The sequence below is a fragment of the Malaclemys terrapin genome, chromosome 1 (genome assembly GCF_027887155.1).
Source record: "Malaclemys terrapin pileata isolate rMalTer1 chromosome 1, rMalTer1.hap1, whole genome shotgun sequence".
Classification (NCBI taxonomy): Eukaryota; Metazoa; Chordata; order Testudines; family Emydidae; genus Malaclemys; species Malaclemys terrapin.
The window spans coordinates 74736903-74757625 of NC_071505.1; the positions used below are offsets into that span (position 1 = coordinate 74736903).

General features: G+C 39.9%; 1 protein-coding gene across 1 annotated transcript in view; it reads left to right on the forward strand.

Moving 5' to 3' along the window:
• TMTC2 (transmembrane O-mannosyltransferase targeting cadherins 2) overlaps window positions 1-20723 on the forward strand; it is a 356223-nt gene that overhangs the window by 199187 nt on the left and 136313 nt on the right. The window contains 1 exon segment of the mRNA XM_054027472.1: window positions 6531-7359. Within this exon segment, the coding sequence (XP_053883447.1) occupies window positions 6531-7359 (829 nt within the window).

The following is a 20723-nucleotide window of genomic DNA, read 5'->3' on the forward strand; positions in this document are numbered from 1 at the left end:
GAACCGCAGCCACTGGGAGCTGCGAGCAGCCGTACCTGCGGATGCTCAGGTAAACAAAGCATCTTGCGGCCTGCCAGGGGCTTACCCCAAACAAGCCGCGAACCAAGTTTGGGAACCCTTGCCTTAACCATATAAGTACCATGCAGTGGATGCATACAGTTTGTGGGGGCCTAAGCCCTGAGGTAAACAGTGCTCTCAATTCATGACATGTTAGTTTTATGACTTCTTTTATTTGTGGATTTGTATAGAAGATAATAAGATAAATTGGGGGGAAAGGGATAGGAAAGGATGAGTTGGACAGGGCAGGGAAGAAGAGGGTAAGAGGCATGGGTGTGGAATGAAGCTGGGGTGAAGAGAGGGTTAGAGCAAACAGCCTATCAGCACAGGGCAGAGAAAGTCCAGTCAAAACTATAAAAAGTTCTCAGTAGACTCGTAGACTTAAAGGTCAGAAGGGGCCATCATGATCATCTAGTCTGACCTCCAGCACATCGCAGGCCACAGACCTTACCCACCCACTCCCCTAATAGACCCATAAACTCTGTCTGAGTTACTGAAGTACTCAAATAATTATTTAAAGACTTTAATTTACAAAGAGAATCCACCATTTACTTTAGTTTAAACCAGCAAGTGATCCTGATTTCATGCTGCAGAAGAAGGCAACCCCACCACCAAGGTCTCTACCAATCTGACCCAGGGGGAATTCCTTCCCGATTCCAAATATGGTGATCAGTTGATCTTTGATCATGTTGGCAAGACCCACCAGCCAGACACCTGGGAAAGAATTCTCTGTGGTAACTCACAGTCCTCCCCATTTAATGCCCCATCTCCAACCTTTGGGGATTTTTGCTACTAGTAGTCAGAGATGGGCCACATGCCATTGTACGCAATCTTATCATACCATCCCCTCCATAAACTCATCAAGCTCAATCTTGGAGCCAGTTGGGCTTTTTTTGCCCCCACTGCTCCCCTTGGAAGGCTGTTCCTGAACCTCATTACTCTAATGGTTAGAAACCTTCGTCTAATTTAATTCCTACACTTGTTGATGGCCAGATTATAGCCATTTTTTCTTGTGTCAACATCAGCCCTTAACTTCAATAACTCCTCTCCCTCCCTGGTATTTATCCCTGTGATGTATTTATAGAGAGCAATTATATCTCCCCTCAGCCTTCATTTGGTTAGGTTAAACAAGCCAAGCCCCTTGAATCTCCTCTTGTAAGGTAGGTTTTCCATACCTCTGATCATCCTAGTAGCCCAGATCATCTTCTGCACCTATCCCAGTTTAAATTAATCTTTCTTAAATAGGAGAGACAAGAATTGCAAATGGTTCAGGGTGAGGTCTGAGTGTCCAAAAGTCCCTGCTTTGGCTGCTTCTGCTCCTACCTGCTGGAGTCTGTGGCTGACTCCTCTGCAGTTTTCCCCAAAGACTAAAAGATGGTAGTGGTGGCAGGAGGGAGGCATGTGACCCCCCACAATATGGGGGGTGTCCCTGCACAATTCTGGGTTGGGGAGTGCCTGGAGGGAGAGATGGCCCCCTTAGTAGGAGACATTACACTAACTGCATATAAGTTATCCTAAAAGTAATCACAGAATAGTTTAGACTAGGGCTGTCAACTGCTTAAAAAAATTAATCGTGATTAATCGCACTGTTAAAAAAACCATGAATACCATTTATTTTAAATATTTTTAGATGTTCACTACATTTTCAAATAAATTAATTTCAATTACAACAGAATACAAAGTGTGAAGTGCTCACTTTATATTTATTTTTGATTACAGATACCTGCACTGTAAAAAAAAAAAAAAAAAATTGTACTTTTCAATTCACCTCATATTGCAATTGCAATTCACCTCCAGTGCAATGTCTTTATCATGAAAGTTGAACTTACAAATGTAGAATTATGGGAAAAAAAAAAAAAAAAAAAACTGAATTCAAAAGTAAAACAATGTGAAACTTTAGAGCCTACAAGTCCACTCAGTCTTACTTCTTGGTCAGCCAATCACTCAGAGAAATAAGGTCGGTTACAATTTGCAGGAGATAATGCTGCCTGCTTCTTGTTTACAATGTCACCTGAAAGTTGGAACAGGCGTTCACATGACACTATTGTAGCTGGCGTTGCAAGATATTTATGTGCCAGATGCACTAAAGATTCATATGTCCCTTCATGCTTCAACCACCATTCCAGAGGACATGTTTCCATGCTGATGATGGGTTCTGCTTGATAACGATCCAAAGCAGTGTGGACTGACGCATGTTCATTTTCATCATCTGAGCCAGATGCCACCAGCAGAAGGTTGATTTTCTTTTTTGGTGGTTTGGGTTCTGTAGTTTCCACATCGGAGTGTTGCTCTTTTAAGACTTCTAAAAACATGCACCACACATTGTCCTTCTCAGATTTTGGATGGCACTTCAGATTCTTAAACCTTGGGTCGAGTGCTGTAGCTATTTTTTAGAAATCTCACACCGGTACCTTCTTTGCGTTTTGTCAAATATGCTGTGAAAGTGTTCATAAAATAAACATGTACTTATCATCTGAGACTGCTATAACATGAAATATATGCAGAATGTGGGTAAAACAGAGCAGAAGATGTACAAATCTCCCTCAAAGGGGTACAATCACAAATTTAATTGACACATTTTTTTAACGTGTATCATCAGCATGGAAGCATGTCTTCCGGAATGGTGGCTGAAGCATAGAAGGGGCATACGAATTTTTATCATATCTGGCATGTAAATACCTTGCAATGTCGGCTACAAAAGTGCCATGTGAACGCCTGTTCTCATTTTCCAGTGACGTAAATAAGAAGCAGGCAGCATTATCTCCTGTAAATGTAAACAAACTTGTTCAGTGATTGGCTGAACAGGAAGTAGGACTGAGTGCATTTGTAGGCTCTGAAGTTTTACATTGTTTTGTTTTTGAGTGCAGTTTTGTAACCAAAAAAAAAAAAAAAAAAAAAAAAAAAAAAAAAAATCTGCATTTGTAAGTTACACTTTCATGATAAAGAGATTGCACTTCAGTACTTGTATGAGGTGAATTGAAAAATACTATTTCTTTTGTTTATCATTTTTACAGTGCATATATTTGTAATAAAAAATAATATAAAGTGAGCACGGTGCTCACTATATTCTGTGCTCATTATATTCTGTAATTGAAATCAATATTGAAAATGTAGAAAAACATCCAAAATATTTAATAAATTTCAGTTGGTATTCCATTGTTATAAGTGCAATTAATCACAATTAATTTTTTTGAGTTAATCGCGTGAGTTAACTGTGATTAATTGACAGTCCTAGTTTAGATGTAAAGGTTACTTACAAAATAGAGTTTAGAAGAAGGGAAACTTTTTGCACTCTTGCTGTTTTGTGATATATGAATAAGACCTGAAAGTTTTTTTTGGAGGTGGTGGGGGTGGTTCTGCTTCTCTTGTCTTTTTTAGATATAAAGAATTTCACTGGCTTTCACTGGTTTGTTGGGGGAGTATCAGAAATTTGGACTTAACTGAAGGGGGTCAGTTGTGGGACTTTTAAGTGATATTTTCCCTCAGTTGTTTTAGTTAAATTGGTATTAACAAAATAAACAATACAACAATTGTGCTAAAAATCTGAAAAAGCTCATTTCCCCTCTCAATCAAGTTTCATTAGCTTAGTACTTGGGATGTCTTAATCTTGCTAGTTCTTTAGTCTTCAGTATAGACATGACCTGAATTTCTAATTCAAAAATAAGCAGTGCACCCTCCTGTCCCAGCCTTTTCTTTCTTTCTTTTTTTTTTAATGCAAAGCCTTTCAGTCCTCCTTTGTAGCTCATAAGAGAGCAAAAAGGGCACAAACCCAATTTACTTTCCCCTTTTGTGTGTCACTTTAAGAACTGAGAGTTGGCTGTGCACACAGTCAATAGAAAAAGAGTTCCAACATATCTGAGCCCAAGGAGGAAAAGCATGTGGTTTAACTGAGGGAAATGATAGTGGACGAAAGGACAAATCAGAAGCTGAACACCCAATTATAAGTGAGGGGCATAAATGAAAGCACCACCCTGTAAATGTAACAGAGCTGGGAGTTGAATAGCTTTATTAATAAAATATAGACTCAATTTTCAGTTCTAGTGATAACCAGGCCAGTCACCTAAAAAGAGGCATAACATGAGTGCTAAGAGGATAACATTCTGCTACTCATTTGATGTGTTATCTAGATTGCAAATAAAAAGTAGGCTATTACAGTATGCTAGCCTGGGAATAAATAAATCATAAAGTGTAGACCTATATTTTGACCTCTGCTGAACTTGCTGATTTCTAGAGAGATTAAATAGATAATATCTAATAATATATCCAGGATGGACAGGGAAACATATGGACTCAAAAGAGACTTTGGAATTCTTCAGAGTTCAAGCAGTATTTTTAAGTGGGAGTAACTGATCTCAAATACAGGAACTAGTATGGTGTAAAATAATCTGCTTATTCCCTGCTAAAGCCTCCATTTCCTCCCTGGGTGAATTTATCTACATTACATGAAATATTCTTGGATAGGCATTCTTGGATAGGCAACCTAAATAAATCTTTAAAAAGAAATAAAAATCTGCATGTGATTAGCAGATACATGATGATGATCAAAACCATGTCATATAAGAAGGGATCCAGTAGGATGTAGAAATACAGAAACTGTAAACAATAGGCCCAAAACAGAGCCCTGCAAATACCTATGGTTTATGAGATCAAGGGAACGTTTTCCAGGAAGAACAAGAGTGAACTATTTGAAAGAGATAAGACAAAGTGAGATCCTGAGTACCAAACAGACAGGGCACAACGAGGTTATGAATGAATAGCATTAAATACGGAGAGTACGTTCTAACAAAATTTAAATGACATTATTATAGACATGGAAAATGACATCAAAATCCCTACAGAACATCTGGAATTATTTGGCTAACAAGAAGTTTCTTAAAAAAGACTCAGAATTAGAGCTGCGAGAATAACAGATTTTTTTGGTTCAGTGACTAACCCAAAAATGTAATAAATAGTTTGGTTTGGATTGATTTAAAATGAAAATCTTTTGAATTTTTTGTCATCTAAGAAGATGAAATTTCATTTTGGGTTGAATGCTGCGTTACATTTTTCCTGAAATGAAATGTTTTGTTTCATTTTTTGAGGTTTTTACTTTCTAAAACGAAATTTAAGTAAAATTCAGAACAAAGTAATTTTGAATCCAAATTGAAATGTTTCATTTCACAGATATCAAAATGAAACATTTTGAGTTTTCCAGTTTACTTTGGGGAGTTTTTTGACTGAAACAATTTGGCAAATTTGACACAAATTTGCAAAATATTTCAGTCAATCCGAATCTGCAATTTTGAAGAACAGTTTAGTCTGAAAATTTTTGCCTAGCTAGCTCTAGTTATAAATAGATCAATGTTGTTCTATTTATAATTATTAAAATTAATTTATTTTAGCTGTGTTGGATACCCTAAGAGCTCCATCTTGCTTTCTGGGGCGATACTACTCTTACCCCGTACACTCCATGTGGCTCACATCTCTAAGCAGTAAAGTGGGCAGTTCCAAATGACCTTTCAGTAAACCAGTTTCCACTGAGTGATCAGCCCTAACCACAAACTGATGTGTCAAACTTATAATGTGTCTTGTTACATTGGTTTTGTGCCACAGTAACTCCACTAAGAAGATGGAATTGCACCAGCATAAAATCAATATAAACAAGTAGAGAGTCATCTAAAGATATGGCAAAATCTGGCTAACATACTCGAGTAGGTTAAGGAATTGGGAACAGATGAATCATTCAGATCCATTTGCCTTTACTGATTTGAATGCTGTGCGCCTTATCCAGTGGCTGTTAGGTGTGAGTTGGTGACTTCAGTTCATTTCCTAAAACACTCCATTTGTAGCAGTCTCAGCTGAGACACCAAATATGAAATCTTAGACTAGTTTAATTTCTCATCTCCTTGTAAACTCTCTTCACTTTCCAGATGAAGTACACCAGGGAAACTTGCACTGGATAAACTTTCAATTTCCAGTGCTGTTGAGACAGCACCTTTCACAAGCTGTAAATTCAATTATTATCACTAATGAAGACAGCACAGTAAATATTTAGCCACAAACAGGAGCAAAGAATGAGTAAAAAATAAAAAATAAATAAACTTGAATCCCACAGAATACTTCTCCAGGGTAGGATAATCAAAGTATAACACAACAACTTTGTTATAAGTGGGTGGGTCACTGGTAATAGGGATTGAACTCATCACCTCTGGATCTAAAAGTATGAGCCTCTACTGACTGAGTTAAAAAAATCCAGCTCTTGATAGCTTATAGACTGTAGCAGACTCACAAATCTCTGTGGGCCATATGCTACAAAGGCACAGAGAGCCCCAGGGTGCATGTGTGGGAAACTAAAGCACACTAAAAATAATCCCAACTATATGATATGTCATGTTCTCTTTGTACTTTGTACTTTGTACTAGCACTCATCATTATGAATTAAAGTCTGTGATGTTAATTTGTATTGATGAATCTTTCTTTATTTTTGATTTCAGAGGAAGAATTTGTCCCTTTTCTTCAGCATTGGTTTATTGACTTTCTGGGGGACTGCACTGCTGGGTGTCCGCTTGTACTGGATGGGCAACAAGCCACCAAGTTTTTCCAACTCTGATAACCCAGCAGCTGACTCAGACAGTTTTCTTACACGCACTCTGACCTTTTTTTACTTACCGACCAAGAACCTCTGGCTGTTGCTGTGCCCAGACACCCTCAGCTTTGATTGGTCTATGGATGCGGTGCCTCTTCTTAAAACAGCCAGTGACTGGAGGAATCTACACACTGTGGCCTTCTATGCTGGACTCCTCCTCCTTGCCTACTCTAGCTTGAAGAGTTCCAGCAATAAGAGAGAATGCAATGGGAAAACTGTAATGAATGGCAAGCAGAATACTAATGGGCATAGCTGCCACTCAGACATGGAGTACAAGAGTTTGGAGCTGAAGTCCAGCTTTGCCTCAAAAGAAGAGAATGGCATAAAAAAACATGTAATCCAGAGACCTCAGCTTCCTTCAACTGAGAACATTGTACTTCTGTCTCTGTCTTTGTTAATAGTGCCCTTTGTTCCTGCCACAAACCTATTTTTCTATGTAGGCTTTGTAATAGCAGAGCGTGTACTATATATTCCTAGTATGGGCTTCTGCCTGCTGATTACAGTGGGTGCCAGGTCCCTTTATATCAAAGCCCAAAAGCGCTTTCTGAAGAACTTGATTTTTTATGCCACTGCTGCATTAATTCTTTTCTATGGACTCAAGACTGTTGTCAGGAATGGGGACTGGCAGAATGAGGAGATGCTGTATAGGTCAGGGATAAAAGTAAACCCAGCTAAAGGTAATACACTTCCCATGGTGAATGTTTTGTTCCTGCCTGTCTGTGTCTGTCTTTTCTTTCTAGGTTTATCCACTGTGTTTAGAGAAGATACATTTCAGAAATGTATATTAGGTCCAGTAATGCACACATTGGTACAGGAAAAAGAAGGCAAAGCAGGAATATATTTTGATTAGGTATCACAAATTTGATATTAACATGCAGAAAATTGGGGGAAAAAACAAGGTAAGAAGATACTTTATTTAATAATCTATGTTCTGTTGTTTTTTTTAATTTAAGATGAAACATTGGCATTACAGACTCTGCCCAGTAATTTCCATTACCTGGTATCTGTTCTCCCTGATGAACTTCCTTTAGTGACTTTGCTATTGGATATAAATAGAAAATATGAGAAATAATCAGAGAGAACTTGAAGGAAGCTCTGTCTTTTAAATTTCAAATGATGTAGGTAACACTGATATCACATTATAAAGCTGGGTTTGGGTTATTCAAACTGGCAGGTGATTGTAGCCCATATTTCCAAGCACTATGCAGGGTTTTAGCCAAACAGGCATACCTTCATGTGTTAATGCATTAAAGGCATTATGTGATAGACAAGATGGGTGAGGTAACATCTTTTATTGGGCCAACTTCTGTTGGTGAGAGAGACACACTTTTGAGCTTACAGAGAGTTGTTCTTCAGCTCTGAGTAAGCTCGAAAGCTTGTGTCTCTGACCAAAAGAAGTTTTCCCAATATATTACCTCACCCATCTTGTCTCTCTAATATCTTGGACCAGCATGACTACAACAATACTGCGTTGAAGCATAAGTGTCAGATATTTGAAGCAATAGCAAAGTACCTCACGCTAAGCCTGCTTTATTTACAGGCCAATGGAACTAGAAGGGATCTATTGATTGATTTTTATATATGTTATGAAAAAAATTAAACAGCATTTTAACTTTTTGCACTTAGTAGTGTCCTAAAGTACTCTGCTCAGCAGCTCATCACATGATGCTGAATCAGTAGTTGATGCTGACCAAACTGTGCTTTGGGTAAGATAATAGTGCTTTGCAACAGTCTAGCTACTATGATAATAAATGATAAATGCAGATGTCAATGTAAGCTGAAAGTCGAGGGAGAATAAAAGCAGTATGATTTACAGATAAATACCTTGCTAAACAGTATTAAAGTTACTTGTAATTTGTCAGCCTAATTTTCTAATGATTTCTTCATATTTCTGTAGCCTGGGAGTAAAATATATAAAGTTATATAGTAAATGACTTTATGTTAAGTGTCAATGACAAGCACATCCCATTTTCTAACTTTATTTTGCAAAACGGGGTCATAGATGCAACAGACAGTGAAGAAAAATAAAGTAGGTGAATGGCCAGATAGTAAATAATCCTCATTGCAGTGCATATACATTCCAGTGTTCTGGCTGTCGATGTAAGATACACAGCAAATATTAGTCTTCCTTGAAATGAAAAGAATGTCTTAATTTAACAAGGTGATTTCTGATGCTCTTATATCTCTTTGTTAGTTCTGTCCCTAATGGAGTTTGCCTAAATGTCAGCGATTGTGTAGTAGCTATCCCTTAGTCTTGGACTAGCTTCTCTGATGAGGTTTTCCTTGCTACTCTTAAGTGCTGCTCCAATGAGAAGCTTGGTTGGTAGAGGTGGTGCCTAGAAATGGTGCATTTGGCAGTTCCCGAAGACAAACTATGCTAATTTTATTATTCACCTTTATACTGGGAGATAGACATTCAGAGTATGTCCTCACTACAGCTGGTGGCTTGAACTCCTGGCCTGGATAGATGGACTCATGCTAGCTCTGCTCAAGCTAGAGCACAAAAATAGCAGCATGGATGTTTCAGCATGGACAGCAGCTCAAACTAACTGCCTGAATCCAAGCCTTCCCAAACCCTTTGATCTGAGCTTAGGTGGCTAACCTGAGCTTCCACAAGATCCACACTGATATTTTTAGGGCACTATCTTGAGCATGTGTCTGTCGAGCATGTGTCTGTCTAGCATGAGTCTGTCTGTTCAGGCAGGTCTTATCCTCTGAGATTTAAGCTTATATGACTACCTGGTTTCTAACCTTACAAGCAGACTTCATTTTCACATATTTTAGAAGATACTAGGAGACAGTTCACCAATTTAGTAATATAGACATGGTGGAACTGATTGGAAATCTCCCTAAAATAGCCATGTACTGACTATTTACTAGTCCATATGTATCATAAAGCACATCATTTACTGAAAACTCCCAGAAACTACACCATATCGCCCAAGCTTTGTTCATTGTATTGAAAAATTCCTAGACAGTCCCAGTCTTCGACTATTCTAATTTATTTGATATTTCTCATGCTATTCAGGCAATCAAGACCGGGCTGGACTGCCAACACAAAGAATTCAATAACCCAAAGAGATCAACAATCCAAACTCCTTCCCATTATTTAATGACTGACATAAAATATGATTATTATTGCCTGTCCCCTGATATTTTTTTTAAAAAGCTATTAGGACAAAATATTATATTCAAATGGAAAGAGACAAACAAATGTTGTGGAGGTGATAGGGGAGTCCCTTCTTTCTCTCCTGGCTGCTGGAAAGAGGATACCACTTAATCTCCTTTCCCACAGTCAGACCATCACTATCCCACTTCTCCCTCAACTCCAATAGGTTTGGTTTGCAAGGAAACATTTTTCTAGGACGTTCTACCATCTTTCCCCCTCTGCCCCAAATCCTATATAGATCACCTGAACACTGTCTTGTATCTCAGGCTAACAAGGGAACAGGAATCACTAAAAAGACTATTCCTGAGAGGACTGACAAATTAGGCAAGGATAGGCAAAATAGGCCCTGCAAAGAGAGCCCTTTTGGTACAGACTAATGTTACTAAAGCCGTTCTCTCTTTTGCCATCATGGGGTTTTGAGACAAAGTCTTTCAATCTGCCCCTTTTGCCCCACCATTGAAGGGAGAAGAGAATGTTAGTGACATGTCTGCCTTACCTCTTCCCCACCTCTCTGGCACTCCTCTTCTCCATGGGTTCTTGTTGCTGTGTTAAGTGCAAGCAAAGCAAGTAGAATTCTGTCTCAGCATAGAGAGGGTCTGAAAGCTCCCACTCTTCCAGGCTGCAGCAACCTTACCGTGATTTACAGTTCTTCCATACTGTTCTTGTCAATCACAGATGGTATGAAAAAGCCAGTTAAAGGCCTGGCCCACTCTTCTACTTATCTCCCTCATCCTCTCCTCCTGCCCCCCCCCCCCCATCCCCCAAATGCCCCAAGAGAATCAGGTGATTGGAATCTTCTAAGGCTGCCTTAAAGCCATCACACACACACAGGCAGTTCTGTTTGACCCAGTGTACATCAGGCATCTGCCAGTCGTTAGCTGATGGAATTGAAGTGTGGTTTTGGGATTCCTTATCTGCATCAGTTAGCAAGTTTGTTCATTTGCCATTTTGATAGAAGCAGTGGCTTTTTCATAACCACTGTTTGAAATAACTCCAAGATGAGCTGAGTCTTGCCTCATTATAGTTTGTCAGGACTCAGGAGGAAAATGGACAGGATTGATTAATGTAGTTTATGGATTCTGAAATGGCTGCATACATGTCAACAACCGGGAGGGATGGGGAGAAATGTCTCTCTGTGACTACCTTCAATGTAATGAGAAATCTAACTATTAAGCAGTGGTTTCCCTCACTTGAATGAAGCTTTTATTTTTTTTCCTTTTGAAGTTTTAAAAATTGTGACAGTATTTACCAGTTCTGCTGAAAGTTGACAGTCACTGTCTCTTTGTGGTTCCAATTACCCTGAATTTAATATAAAATTATAATTATACACAAAATAATTTTACTCACTGTGTCTTATTGTTATCTCTATGTAGTCCCAATATCTGGTTTCATGGAGCAGATTTTTTTCAGTGAAATGCTATCAAAGGTCATTTTGAACTTTAGGAAATGGCTCAACTAATTTGGATGTTCAGATATATGCCCTCTGATGAAGCAGATAACCTCAAAATAGTAAATAAATAATTAAAAACTATAATTGAAAGAGGGTTGGGTATTTACTGTAATGCTGATCAGGTGTTTATTTGGCTATGTTCATTGATTTTGCTGCCATTTTTAACTTTAAACCTGTAAATTATTGTTGATGCAACTCCTTAACCTGTTAGAGCTGGTTGACCAAACTGATATTATGGAAAGCACTTAAGTTAGTGCTTAAAGTAAAGCACATGAATAAATCCCATTGATGTCAATGGAACAGCATGTGCTCAAATCCCAGTGGATTCAATGGGACTTCAGTGTGTGCTTCAGTTCTTTCCTGAATCAGGGCCCCAGAACGTCCTTGATTTAGAACTATTGTTACTTTTTACATGCTCTGCCCCTGCCTGGCATATCAGTTCTTATGTTATTCTGTGGAATCAGTAAGTCAGGAGCACAGCCAGCAGCACGGCCACTATGTGTTAGCTCTAACTGGTGTGTGAAAAGTTATTGGGCACAGAAAGTCCAAGTCTAACTATGTTTTGTCCCCCTCTTTCCAGTCTTGATGTTTAGCGGTTGCCTTGTGATTCCAGCAGGTAGTAAGAAAACTTTCTAGAATAGAAAACTGAAAGAGTTAAAGAAATTTCCTTCTCTGGTCAGCATAGTCTTTTTCCAGCAGGATGAATCACTTATCATTATATTCATGCCTGCAGGAAGGTTTTAAAACTAGTCCAATTATTTTTGGATTTTGCATTTGCCATCCTTTGCTAAAATAGTATTCAGCTTTGGTCATTTCTGACTTATTTCTAACTTTCTTCACAACTGTGGTGGGTTTATTTTAGAAGATTGTCTGCTATGGCTTTGAGCTGGAGCAGCTGTATAAAATGTATATGAATGTCAAGATCTGAATATGCAATGCAGATCAATGGCATAGCTAAGTACAATGGTTGTTGTATGATCATTTATTGGTTTGTGTTTTGTTTTTTACATTTACAGGCAAACATGGTACTTGCATGAGTGTATATATATTTTAAAAGTCTATTTGTGGTTTAATTAACTTACTAACATCTCTGTTTTACCCAAAGGAATTCATAGAATCTTACTTTAGTATTCAGTTTATTTTGCATCATTTGTTTACCTTTTTCATCCCTCTGTTTGAACAATGAAAGCCTATGAACCTTGCTTTATTTTTTTTAAATAGCAGGTTTCATTTTATGGTTATCCAGGTGCTGCACAATCTGTAATGTTAAATTCCCCTCTAGTTTCCCTTTACAAACACAGTGGGAGAATGTCTTTGTTTAAAAATTGTTTTATTTAGTAGGTACTATGGACAAAAACAAAAAACCCCTCACAGACAAATATCTGTTTATATTTTGAGACCTATAAATATTTTACTTGATTCCTGCAAAATTAAAGTTTGAGCTCCAATTTGAGTTGACACAGTATCTATCCTTTCTGCAAACCTGGTACCTGTAATAAGTATTTTGTATGTCATGGCTCCAATGACGGTGAACACTTTGATAGACATCTGATCGGACAGCCTGTTCTCATTGGCCTTATCTATGTAGGTAAATGACCAGTGGCTGACAATTTTTGTCATCAGTGGGTTCCTTCCTCCTTCCATACCCATTCAATGGGCACTGAAAATGTAATAACTGATAGGGTAAATAGGACCGTTTTCAGCACCTTTGTAGTAAACAATGTGGTCTCAGTCATGGGTACTGTAAAGCAGCTAGGATTACTGTGAGGGGAAAGGATGGAACAAACGGAGATTGTGCACAACAGTTAAACCTTTTCCCTGCTAGTCAACTGAGGAAAAGGAGGAGGCCCACTGATGACAATAGTTTTCAGCAATGTGTCTTTCTCCTGGTATAGATAGAGCCACTGTTAACAATTGAAACTTTGCCAACAATGGGCTAGGAATCTCTTGAAACAGCTCTTTGGCTTTGTTTTCAATAGCCAAGGGTCCTACACATTCCACTGTTGCTCTATGAAGAATAAGGCTTGTTGCATACCACACATTCTGTTTGCATTCCCAATGAATTGCAGCATAATGTAGTGTGTTTGAGTTGGCAACCAAACGGCACTTTTGTATCGTGGGCATTTGGAATATACTATGCCCATTTTGTACATATTAATATTGCATAATTTAATGTTCTCCATATGTCTCACTATTAAAAAGGTTAACTTCTCTGTCAACCACAGCATCAGTAGTTTTGTCGTGCTCCTCTGATATTTCCTTTATACTCACTAATAGTGACAGCACTTTAAAGATATGTCTACACTTATGGCAGCATGTAGAGTGCAGACAAAGCACGTCAACCTAGCATGGGTAACCGTATAAATAGCAATGAGACACTGTTTAGGCAAGTAGAGTGCGGACACACCGAACCTTAGGGTATGTGCCTTTCCCCACCACGGGAGCTGCTGGAGCCTTTCCCTGCTGCAGAGGGTGGCAGAGGGGAAAGGCTCAGGTAGCTCCCTGCTGCCATAGTCTTTCCCCGCTGGAGGTAAAAGCTCCAGCAGTGGGGAAAGGCCCTGGCAGAGGGGAAGCTGGGGGAGTGGCTCCCCTCTGCCAAGGCCTTTCCCCGCAGTCTCCCCACTGCGAGAGCCTTTCGCTGCCACCTGTAGTATGCACAGCAGTGTGGACACAGCCTGCCTTTCACTGTGGTGTGTAGCTACACATACCCTGCATGCCGCTACAAGCGTAGACAAAGCCTAAGACTAGTACAGGTTATTTGAATACCATAATGTGGGCAGGCGCGGCAGGTTTGTATAATTTTTGGAGGTGCCCAGAATGGGTCCAAGTCCTGCCCCCTCACACAGACACCTGCCTAAAGCTCTGGGAAGGAGTTTGGGTGCAGGGGGGGGGGTTGGAGTGCAGGCTCTGGGAGGAAGTTTGGGTGTGGGAGGGGTGCAGGCTCTGGGACAGAGTTTGGGTGCTGGGTGCAGGCTCTGGGCTGGGGCTGGGGATTGGGGTGCAGGAGGGGGTGCCGTAGGAGGTTTAGGGTGCTGGGTGCTGGCTCTGGGAGGGGGGTTGGGTGCTGGGTGCGGGCTCTGGGCTGGGACAGAGTTGGGGTGTGGGGCATGGGGCTGGGGCCTGGGTTGAGGAGTCTGGGGAGCAGCAGGTTGGGGCCTGGGGCCAGGAAGGAGGACTCCCCCCAGCCCTCTCCCCGCTGGCAGCAGCAAGCTCTGGGGGAGAGGGCCCCCCTCAGCACGACACTCACCCAAGATCCCCCCAGGCTGCTGCTCAGGAGGTCTAGGATAAGCCCCCCCTCCCTCTGAGTGGACTTGGAGTCGCCTGCCGGTGCGGGGGTCTGCCATGCACCCCCTCCCCTCCTCTGGCGTAGCAGCTGCCTCAGCCTGCCCCTGGCGCTGCTCCCTTGTAGCCGGCCGCGGGAGCAGCTGGCAAAGGAGCGCAGCAGGGTCCTGCTGCCCAGAGCAGGCAGGGATGCTCTGGGGGAGGCGCACAGGGTGGCAGGCAGGGCTGGGTGATGCTCCGGGGGAGGTATGTGGAGGCAGCATGGAGGGCCAGGGGAGAAACCCGGCCCCAAACATTGGTGGAGCCAGGCCCCCAGGGCCCTGAATTTGCTGGAGCCCAGGCGCCACGGACCCATACAACTTGCCACCCCTAAATGTGGGTACTGGGGAATGCTTCCCATGAAAATTAAGGCTTAATACAGAGAGTCATTTTGGTTCATTGACTACCACACGTGTATGGAATAAGAGATAGCACTACTTAGTAATTTTACATACCTTAATGTTTAGCATATTTTCCCTTTTAAGACAGAGGAGTGGTCTGAGCCTAGTCCTGGGAGCTAGGGACTCCTGATTTCTAATCTTCATTTTGCCACTGCCTCCTTTTATGGCCTTGGGTGAGTCAGTTAACTTCTCAGCTTCCAATTCTCCTCCTCTAAAATTACAAAAATATTTACCTATATTATTGTTGTTATATGAAATATCTCATGGTGGAATTGAGACTTAGTTCAATATTATATAAAAACAGTACTTAATGGTTAAGTATTGTTAATAATGTACAGTGGTCAGTCTTACACTATGCCTTAGATAGACAGAAAAGTCTTCCTCATCCTTAATAGAGATATTTATTCTTAGTATTAAGTATTGCCTAGAGACCCCAATCAGGATTGAATCCCTGTTGAGCTAAGTGCTGTATAAACACGTCCCCTTGCACCACAGTGCTTACAATATAAACAAAACAAGTGACATACAAAAGGTAGGAGACAGGGACAAAACATAAAAGTACAGTGGCTAGTGTGATGTTAGACATGTTTCTTTCCTTTATAAAAAAATATAAGTATAGGTGGAACAGTATAGAAAGGCTTATATTTAAGGTTGCCTAACACTTTCCATCATAGCCTACTCTTTCCAGTTGCTTTTAACTCTCAATATTTACCTTTAAAGATGAACTTTTCCATGCTTTATCTCTATCTGAGGTTTTGTTTTTTAAAGTTTGGTCAAAAATTGTTCAGTTATTTTGAGCATAACGTTAGTGGGGGGAGAGGGAGAAAACATATTTCAGTGTTACAAAATGTTTCCAACAATTGGTAACATATCCTACCCTACAGTAACTTCTGAATAGGAAATACTGCCAATACTAACGTTAACTTATTTATCTAAGGCAAAGATTTAAGGGGGAATCACTGTATATTTTTAACAAGATAACTTACAGCCTGTGTTATACGGGAGGTTAGACTAGATTATCATAATAGTCCCTTCTGGCCTTAGAATGTATGAATTAATAACAGCCATGCATGGCTACATCAATCTTCACTCTTCTAATAGAATGAATTGTATAGGAAATTACTGAGGTAAATGTATCTATTTATCTAAGGCAAATTTGGCTAGTTTGAAAGGGCAGAGGCTGTAAAGAATACTTAAATTAGAGTTCTTGAAATAAATTGAAAAGTCTTTGCCTATCCATCAATCACACAGGGCATGACTCTTTTAAAAAGAGAAAGCTCAGCTCAGTAAGTCTGAACCATAGAATTGTCTGAAGGTTAAATAAAATTGCTACCTTCAGAAAATAGTTCAGGGCTCTATAAGTGGACACTGCCACTGCCCTGAATAGTTGACGGGTATGGAGGGAATGACCACTAGCAAGTTATTTGTGGGAGAACTGTAGGCACCCAATGTAGTTGAGCATCCTACATGTAGCCCAGCCTCAGTAAAACAGTCTGGATATGTTAATTATGTTGGAAAGCGGAAGGGAAGTGGCTTGCTCTTCACTTCAAAAAGCTAAATTTATTCCCCAATGTCAGTGTTCTCGTCTGAGTTCTCGTACTGCCGTTGCTTTTGAAACCTAAGTCACTGTTGGATCTCTGTTTCTCTTTCAAAAGAACACTAGAAAGCTCAATATTCATCCTTTATGAATTTATAAGGCTGGGAAAGAGTATATATTTTTTTCTCTGGGTAAGGACCAATTTCACTTCCAATCAGTGAATCGTGAAGAGGAAGAAAAAATTTACCACTAATCACCACATATAGTTAAATGCTTAGATTTCTTTACCTGTCCTAATGAAGAAAAAAGACTGCTTTGTAAGCTGCTGCCATTTATTTGTGGAATATAGGAGTCATTCAGAGGTAGCTGTAGCATTTTTGGTGGTGCTTGTTCCCCTTGAATTCCAATCCTAAACACCTGTTGACTGCAATCGCCCCAATACAGAGGCAGGTTGATAGTCTTCAGAAGCGGTAGAAAGATGGTTCTTTGTAAACCCCCAATTTAACAAATACAAAATGGGTGCTTGAAGTTAGGTACCTATATCCATATTTAAGTATCCTATATAGCTGCCTTTTTTTTCCCCCTCAGAGGTGATGAATTACACTGCTCTACAGCCAAAATGCTTCTGAAATAAACGTAGTCAAACTTTACTAATTCTGGGTCACTGAGAACGAAAATGATGCTTAAAATTGTTGATTGGCTCTAGTTTCCAAGATATGCTATTGGGTCAGTATATACGACCCTTGACTTGAGAATGGCGGAGGATAAGTGAGTTATAAAGGGAAGGGATCTCAATTTAAACCAGAAATGACTAAAATACATCTTTGACTGGATCTATGAATAAATCTATGACTGGGTTTGGACAGTACTTGCTTTTTAGGCAAAACAATGAATGATGCAATCTGAAGCTGGTATTGCGTCATACATGATATGAATTACATCATGTTATTCCTAGAAGTCATGGATGATGCAATCATAACGAAGCTTACATCACTCTGCTGAACAAATTGCCCTATATCAGCTCTAGAAATCATAGTGTCATGCTCTCTTATTTGTCAGTGTTTGATTTTGCAAAGGGACACATTTCTGGTTAGCCAAAGTGAGCAGAGATGCCTCTTACTTGTGTGAACAGTGCAGATAACTTCTGCTATGTTTGTGGTGAAGTGACTTTTGCATCACAAAAGTGCAGTATAACCACTATGGTTAAGAAAGCCTATCACCTTTATTTTGGCTGCAAAATTGGAGATCAGGACAAGAGGTGGTCCCCACACTTATGCTGCAACACTTGTGCAACAAATCTTTGCCAGTGGTTGAACAGGAAAAGGAAATCTATGCCTTTTGCAGTGCCAATGATTTGGAGAGAGCCAACAGATCATACCAGCAATTGTTACTTCTGCATGGTGCCTCCAGTTGGGAAAGGTGTGTCAAAGAAGAAAAAGTGGACTGTGGATTATCCAAACATTCCATCAGCTATACGCCCAGTACCCCACGGAGAAGGACTGCCGCTTCCTGATGCACCAGAATCATTCTCACTTGAGTCAGATGAGGAAGAGGATGAAACTTCTGGTCCTGAACCATCAGTGTCACAGGATCCACATTTTCTCCCATCCTCCTCCTCTGAACCACACCTCATAACACAAGGTGAACTGAATGACCTTGTCAGGGATTTGGAACTACCCAAGAGTAAGGCAGAGCTGTTGGGCTCCAGACTACAGCAGTGGAATCTCCTGGCAGGTGATGTTAGGGTTTCCATTTTCCGTGACCGTCAAAAGGATCTTATCCCATTCTTCTTCATGGAAGGTGATCTTGGAGCCTGCAACAACATCGATGGTGTGATGGCAGCCCTCAACATCATTCACGATCCAGATGAGTGGAGACTGTTCATTGATTCATTGAAGACGAGTCTTAAAGCTGTTTTACTGCATAATGGCAATGTTTTGCCATCAATTCCAGTTGGTCATGCAGTCCATATGAAGGAAACCTATGACAACATGAAACAACTTTTGAGGTGCATAAACTATGACCAACATCAGTGGCAGCTTTGTGGCGATTTGAAGGTTGTTGCTCTCTTGCTTGGTCTGCAGACTGGATACACAAAGTACTGCTGTTTTCTCTGTAAATGGGATAGTCGTGCAAGAGATTCCCACTACATCAAGAAAGATTGGCCACTCCGACAGTCATTGGAGCCTGGGAGGAAAAGTGTTCAGCATCCACCACTTGTTGAATCAAGGAAGATTTTGTTACCACCCTTACACATCAAGCTGGGTCTGATGAAGAACTTTGTCAAGGCCATTGATAAAACACAAGCAGCTTTCAAGTACCTCCGTGGAAAATTTCCAAGGTTAAGTGAAGCTAAGATAAAGGAAGGTGTCTTTGTTGGTCCTCAGATTCGTGAACTTCTTCGAGATGATGCATTTGACCATGCACTGCATGGCAAGGAAAAGACGGCATGGAAAGCCTTCCAGTTAGTGGCAATACATTTTCTCGGAAACAACAAGGCAGACAACTACAGGTTGTTGGTGGAAAACCTCCTCAAGGCATACAAAAGCCTTGGTTGCAACATGTCACTAAAGAGACATTTTTTGCACTCTCACCTAGATTTTTTTCCACCGAACTGCGGAGCAGTGAGCGATGAGCACGGCGAGCGATTTCACCAGGACATTACAGCAATGGAGAAACGCTATCAGGGCAAATGGAGCCCATCAATGCTTGCAGACTATTGCTGGACAGTGACAAGAGATGCTCCATTTAATGAATACAAGAGACAAGCCAAGAAACGCCAAGTAGACACTGAATAGGACTAAACAATGTACATAATAGTTTTTTGCCTTTTGTTTCACAATAAATTTTATTTATTATAACCCTTTTGCTGATTTTTAAAGTGTTACATAAACAGGACAGGTGAAATATTATCATGTAAAGCAACCATAAACACATGAAAAGACCTAGGTTTACAATTTATGATTAAAACTCTACTATCTACACAATCTACATGGACATAAAATGTAAAAACTTAAATATCTTAGAAACAGTAGCCAATCAGTTGTTGTAATTGTCATATTTGAATTCAGCACATCAAAATACATAATAAACAGCACATTTTATCTCTGAAGCAGACGACTTTTCAAAAATTGTAGACCAGTGTTGTTATTAGTGGAAGGAAAAATAAGACCATTCTGATTTGTTCTTCATCTGAATATATTTAAACAAGTATGTTAAAGCTAGTCATTTCAAGAGCGTCCATCACAGTACCTTTTATACATTACCTATGAGAAAGCTTTTCTTTGCTTACTGATACTCAGTATGCAATGAATGCCAGCATTTTTCCATTCCGGACTTCTAGTGGGACTCATTCTCATGTACACAAAGGCTCCTTTCTACTGCTCTGACAGTGCAAATGGTTTGTAAAATGGGTATAACAGTAATTTACACCCACTGCCAGAGGGTGTAAAAGCAGATTAGCACAAATGATATTCAGACCCCATGTCTTTATGTAGCTTTCCATTTGCCCTCCCTTCTATCTCAATAAGACACTAACTCCCCCCTTTCCACCCACCATGGTGGAAACAAATGAAATGATGACCGATGTGATTGCAGTATTTGTCTATAATGGGTTTCCAAAATTTTTATTTTCAATTATTTATAAGGTTACAAAATGAGGAGTGATACAGGGGCAGAATTTTCAGTCTTCCACTTCTGTGGTTATACTGTGAATGCCCTTTAGCTTAATCAGCTTTTTTCTTTAACTGGATGTTCTTAAAAGAAACCCTTTTCTTCTAGCTCTCTGAGTACAGATCTGCAAGACTGGAGCTTCATTTATTTTAGTTTTCACAATTCACTATAGGCAAAAAGGCTAGGTAGATTATTTATGACATTTTTCTTTGGCAGAGTTCTTCTTTCCTTTTTAGTTAAAACACTGGATACCTGTTGACCAAAACAAGTCAAGTTATCTCACAAGATACATCTTTTTCTAATGTGAAATGATGAATAAACTTCTAGGGATCAATTATTTTCTAGTAATACCTACTGCACAGTTAAAATGTTTGCCTTTTTGAATAATATTGGTTTGGGAGCGATTGTCTATATATAACCTGGGAATACCACTAAAACAAGTCAGAACCTCTTAAAGGACAAAAGGCATTTAAATTGTCCTCACTGTACCC